At 54.7% G+C, this 5,038-nt stretch overlaps 1 protein-coding gene across 1 annotated transcript; it reads right to left on the reverse strand.

Moving 5' to 3' along the window:
• ADRA2A (adrenoceptor alpha 2A) lies at positions 1,821-4,550 on the reverse strand. The gene has a single exon (XM_021399617.1). The coding sequence runs from the start codon at positions 4,512-4,514 to the stop codon at positions 3,180-3,182; it is 1,335 nt and encodes a 444-aa protein (XP_021255292.1). The 5' UTR covers positions 4,515-4,550; the 3' UTR covers positions 1,821-3,179.

Consider the following 5,038-nt stretch of genomic DNA (forward strand, 5'->3'; position numbering starts at 1 on the left):
GCCAGCAGGGAGAGGGGTCAGGGACAACCCTTGGGCAGGCTGTCACCTGGCTCTGCCAGGAAAGCCTGCAGCTCACCTATGAGGACATCTTGGAGCCGGGCCTTGCCAGCTTCAGGGCCACTCCTTGTCCACCACAGCACCTCCATGAAACAGCCCACAGGGCCCTGCATCTTGGACACATCCCTCCAGCCAACAAAAAGGGCTCAAGACAGATCTGAAACCAAAATGCCCAACAACTCAGGGAAATGAAACACAGGAGAGTCAGGTGGTGGCAAAGGCAGCAGGATGGTGGAAATTGAGACACTGGCCACAGGGATGGGCAGGCAGCTCTGCATGGCAGATGAAGGAGTCACTGCCCATGCCCACTGCAGCTCCTGGGGCATTTCATTTGGCTGGGGTGAACCACAAGGGATCAGGAAGAACATAAACGCCCTTGCTTTTGGCTTCGATAGAGAACTGGGAGCAAGCAGCCATATTGTGCTGCCCATCAAAGATCCAGGCCCAAACCCACTGAAACACTCTTCTGGCTGTTCTAGAGACTCGGCCACAAGGCCAGCAGACAGCCAGAGGGATGGAGAAGTGTGAGTGATGGCGGCTGGATCGCCAACCCCTACATCTCCCCTGGGGTCTGCTTGGGAGAACCTGGCAAGACCAACAGGTCTACCTGCAGCCGGAGGGGACAGCGGGACACCTGCCTCCATCACACCCTCCTGGCCTGTGAACCACTCTGGCCAGGTGGGCACTCCTGCATAGATGCAGGAAAACCGCCTTCCAGCCCAGTCACTTCTAATCCCATCTGCGACCTAATTATTACAAATCTTCTCAACCAACCAGCTATAAAACCGCTGCATCCAGGCAGCCCCAGCGAGACGCAAAAACAGGGCCAGGCTGCATTTCTGAGGAGCAAATCACCTCTAAGCTCTTTTCTCTATGAAACACATGAATGCTCTTACCGTGGCATGAGAGGGGGGGAAAGAACAAGAAACACCAAGGACTCATTTGTTACTCTGCCCCTGTGCGATGAAGCGAGCCATTGTTCCCTACCTGGTGCAACAACGCCTTTCAGAAAGCACCACTGCTTTTCCCAACGTGTTCTTGAAACAATGTCAAGAGCAAAGCTGCCCGAGAATCGGTGAACAGCTGGAAAAAAAAAAAACACAGCTAACAGATTATTCAGAAGGCTTTCACACTTGATCTGTAAACATTCTTTTATTTATTAAAAATAATCATCCATTATAGCAACCTCTGCTTTTTTTTTTTTTTTTTTTTTTTTTTTTTTTTTTTTTTTTTTTTTTTTTTTTTTTTACAGTAAAGCACGGTTTATTTGCTTTCCTCACCTTTTGAGGATTCAACTCTGAAAACGCAAGTGAATGTAAACATTGCTCTCCAGGTCCCAGGGTGCAGCCGGGCACCCTCCGAGTTAATACAAAGTCAAAAGAGAGCAAAATCAACAAAACACTCCCAAAAGTAAAAAGGTGCTGCTTTCAAGCCTCTTCCTGTGCACCACACAACCCTACAGAAGGCAAATCCATCCTATACAGGAGACACAAACTTTGCTTTCTCCAAACAATTCCTACGATCTGTCGTTACTTGAAGGGCTGTATTAGTGACATTAGAAGGCTTGCCCACTCGTTTGTTAAGAGCGATCAGGACGTTTTTCCTTTCAGTACTCTCCAGAGATTGCTCCATGGCACAAGGATGTGACATTTGTTCTGTTCTTAATTTTTATTTTTGAGCAGAAAAAGCTGAAAGACATTTCAGGAGCGAGTGTAAAAGCAGGGTTAACTCCCTCTCCCGCTCCAGCCTCACAATATTTACACTTTTTTTTTTTTTTTTTACTTAATTAAAAAAAAGCTTGCCTACGCTATAAAGGAGCGGGGAAAGTGCCGGGACGTTCCCCATTTCCGAGTTTTGCCCTGTCTAAGGAGGGCTGCTGCAGCACTTCCTAGGACAGACGTGAGCAGCAGATCGCAAACTTAACTCTCCCTCCAAACGCTGGAACCGCCTCTGTGCACAGACCCCCCCCCCCTCAGTGCCTGCAGGAAACGCAGCAGGAGGGAAAATATCAGAAAATCAATAGAAACGAGACAGCGTGATATACGGAGCGCTGACGCTTGCTTTGAAATGTTATCTATTTACAGTCGGGGGTGGGGGAATCGAGTTAGCATTGAACACGCTTTGGCGCTTTGATACGGTATAATATCGGCCGAGGGGAAATCGCTGGGAGCTTGGCCGGGTCCCACGCTCTGCACGGCGTGAGAAAGAGCCCTCAGCAGCCTCTGGGTGCCCACCTGCACGGCAATGGCACCGTGTGCTGCTCTGCTCCAGCTGGTGGGGACACGGAAGTTACAGCTCAGCCGTATCACAGCCCACGGGCAGCACCGAATTAAAACAGGATCAGGTAGGACACAGAGGGAAAAAAAAAAGAAACAAAAAAGAAAAATGAACAAGAAAAGCTAGTCTGGCGGGGAGTGTGATCCTCAGCCTTATAGCCAAAAAAAAAAAAAAAAAAACAATAACAGGAGATTGGAAATGTTGGTAATATTATCAACTTGCCAGGTAGGGGAAACTGCTCTGACTCTTCCTCGGTTTGGAGTAAGGGGGTTTTCAGGGAGTGGGAAGAGAGGGAGTTTTCAGGTGTCAAACATAATTAAAGCTCTCACAGTTTCAAAGCTGCTTGCCTTACAAAAGCTAAGACATTCAGATTCAGAGATACAATACTGTATTTTACAAGGGGGTTAAAATTAATTACATATACAATAGGGGAAAGGAAAAAAAGGTACAGCAAAATAAAAAGCCAACACCTCTGAAGGGGCATACTCCCTCTTTGCTGTTCATCTCACGGAGCTGCGTGTCGTTTGTCTTTAAAGAGTCCAACTGAGCAGTCATGGAAATATCCACCGAGAGCCTCTGTGGCAAAAGAAAAAAACCTCACAAAGTAAACGGAGCAAGTCGAAAGCCACGCTCCCCTGGGGAGCTGAGTGCCAGGCTCGGACCTCCACTTGCCTGCCGCTCCTCGCTGCTGCTGCTGGGCATTTCAGTGGGCTCATCTCGGGTTTGGAAGGCTTCCTGCTCACAAGCTGAAGGAAGCCATCCCATGCAAGCACAGCCCAAGAGAGCCATGCCTTACTCTCCTACAAAGTCTTGAATTATCAGTCCTGCCCTTTCCAGTGGGTCCTTCAAACGATCCTTTTCCTCTCTATCCTGCAGAGGATCCTTTTGAAGGCCCGTCTGAAGTCATGGTTGAAAATGGTGTAGATGACGGGGTTCAAGGAGCTATTGCAGTAACCGAACCAGAAGAAGAACTTGAAGAGGGTGGCGGGCACAGAGCAGCTCTTGCAGACTGCGGTCAGCGTGTAGGTGAAGAAGAAGGGGAACCAGCAGATGACAAAGACCCCAATCACCACCGCCAGTACGAAGGTGAAGCGCTTCTCCCGGTTCTGCCTGCCCCTCCACCGTGACCCTTTGGTGTTCCTCTCCTCCTCCGTCTTCCTGGGCAAAGTGTCCCCAGGCTTAATCTGGCTCAGCTTAGTCTTGGTCTTTCCCCGCGGGGGTCTCTCTGGCTTCTTGGGCTGGTTGTTCTCCTGGTGCTCGGAGGAGGAGGTCTCCTCCATGTCTATGCCGTTGACCTCTCCCTCCTGCCCATCGCCAGCTCCGGCCGCTTTCTCTCCGTTGAGCTGGGCTGAGGCCGGCAGGTCCTCCTTGTCGGCCAAGCCGTTCTGCTTTTTCTCCGGGCGCTCCGCCCTCTTGTTCAGCGGGACCCTGGTTCGCCTCTTGGCTATCTGATAGATGCGCACGTAGACCAGGATCATGATGAGGCACGGGGTGAAGAAGGAGCCGATGCTCGACGAGATGATGTACCACTTCTCGTCATTGATCTTGCACCCCGCCGCCCACTGGTCCACCTGCTGCCCGCTCTTCTTCTCGATGGAGATGAGCGGCGGGAAGGAGATGACGGCCGAGATGACCCAGACGATGAAGATGATGCACTTGATGCGGCGCGGGGTGCGCTTGAGGTTGTACTCGATGGCTTGCGTGATGGACCAGTAGCGGTCCAGGCTGATGGCGCACAAATGCGCGATGGAGGAGGTGCAGAACAGCACGTCCAAGGCCAGGTAGATCTCGCACCAGACCTTGCCGAAGTACCAGTAGCCCATCACCTCGTTCGCCAGCGAGAAGGGGATGACCAGCGTGGCCACCAGGATGTCGGCCGAGGCTAAGGACACCAGGAAGAGGTTCTGGGGGGCCTTGAGCGCCCGGCTAGTGAAGACGGCGATGATGACCAGGACGTTGCCGAAGACGGTGAAGAGCATGAGCAAGCCCGCCAGGCTGATGAGGGTGACGGTGGTGTGCAGGGGGTACGGCATGCCCCATCCCTGCCCGGCCCCGCTGTCGTTGAAGGTCCCGTTGGCTCCGGGAGGCGGGTAGCCCTCCTCCTCCTCCAGCTGCCGCTGGTACTCCATGGAGGAGAAGAAGTGGCCCCTCTCCGTGAACGGGCGCTCCGGGTTAAACATCAACCCCGCTGCGCGGACACCCCCGCCCTTCGCCCCCTGCCCCACCCGCGCCGCTCCCGGCTCTCCGCGGGGCTCCGCGCTCCTACAGCGGCGCCGCCCGGGCGGGGGCTGCGCGGCGGCGGCCGAGGGGGCGCGGGCGGGCGCGGCTCATACCGGGCGCGAAGCGGAGCGGGACCGGGGCTGCAGCCGGCGGAGGCTGCTCTGCCTCGCTCGCCGCGGAGCCGCTTTATAGCCCCGGATCAGGCCGGGGCTGCCGCGTCAGCCCCACGTGGGGAGCTGCCCCCGGTGCGCGCACACGCACACACACACACACGGACGCGGGCAGACGCGCCGCACACACGCGCACACACACACACACACCCCGCAGCTTCGCCTCCAGCGCCGACAGGCTCAGCCCCGTCCGCGTCCTGCACGCTGACCCCGGCACCCGCAGCCTCAGCTCTCCCCGAGCATCGCAGCCCCACGGCGCGATGACGCCCCGTCCCGCGTGCGCTCCCCGCTCCGCGCGGCCGTGCCTCGGGGAA

Source organism: Numida meleagris, chromosome 5 (assembly GCF_002078875.1).
Source record: "Numida meleagris isolate 19003 breed g44 Domestic line chromosome 5, NumMel1.0, whole genome shotgun sequence".
NCBI classification, from domain to species: domain Eukaryota; kingdom Metazoa; phylum Chordata; class Aves; order Galliformes; family Numididae; genus Numida; species Numida meleagris.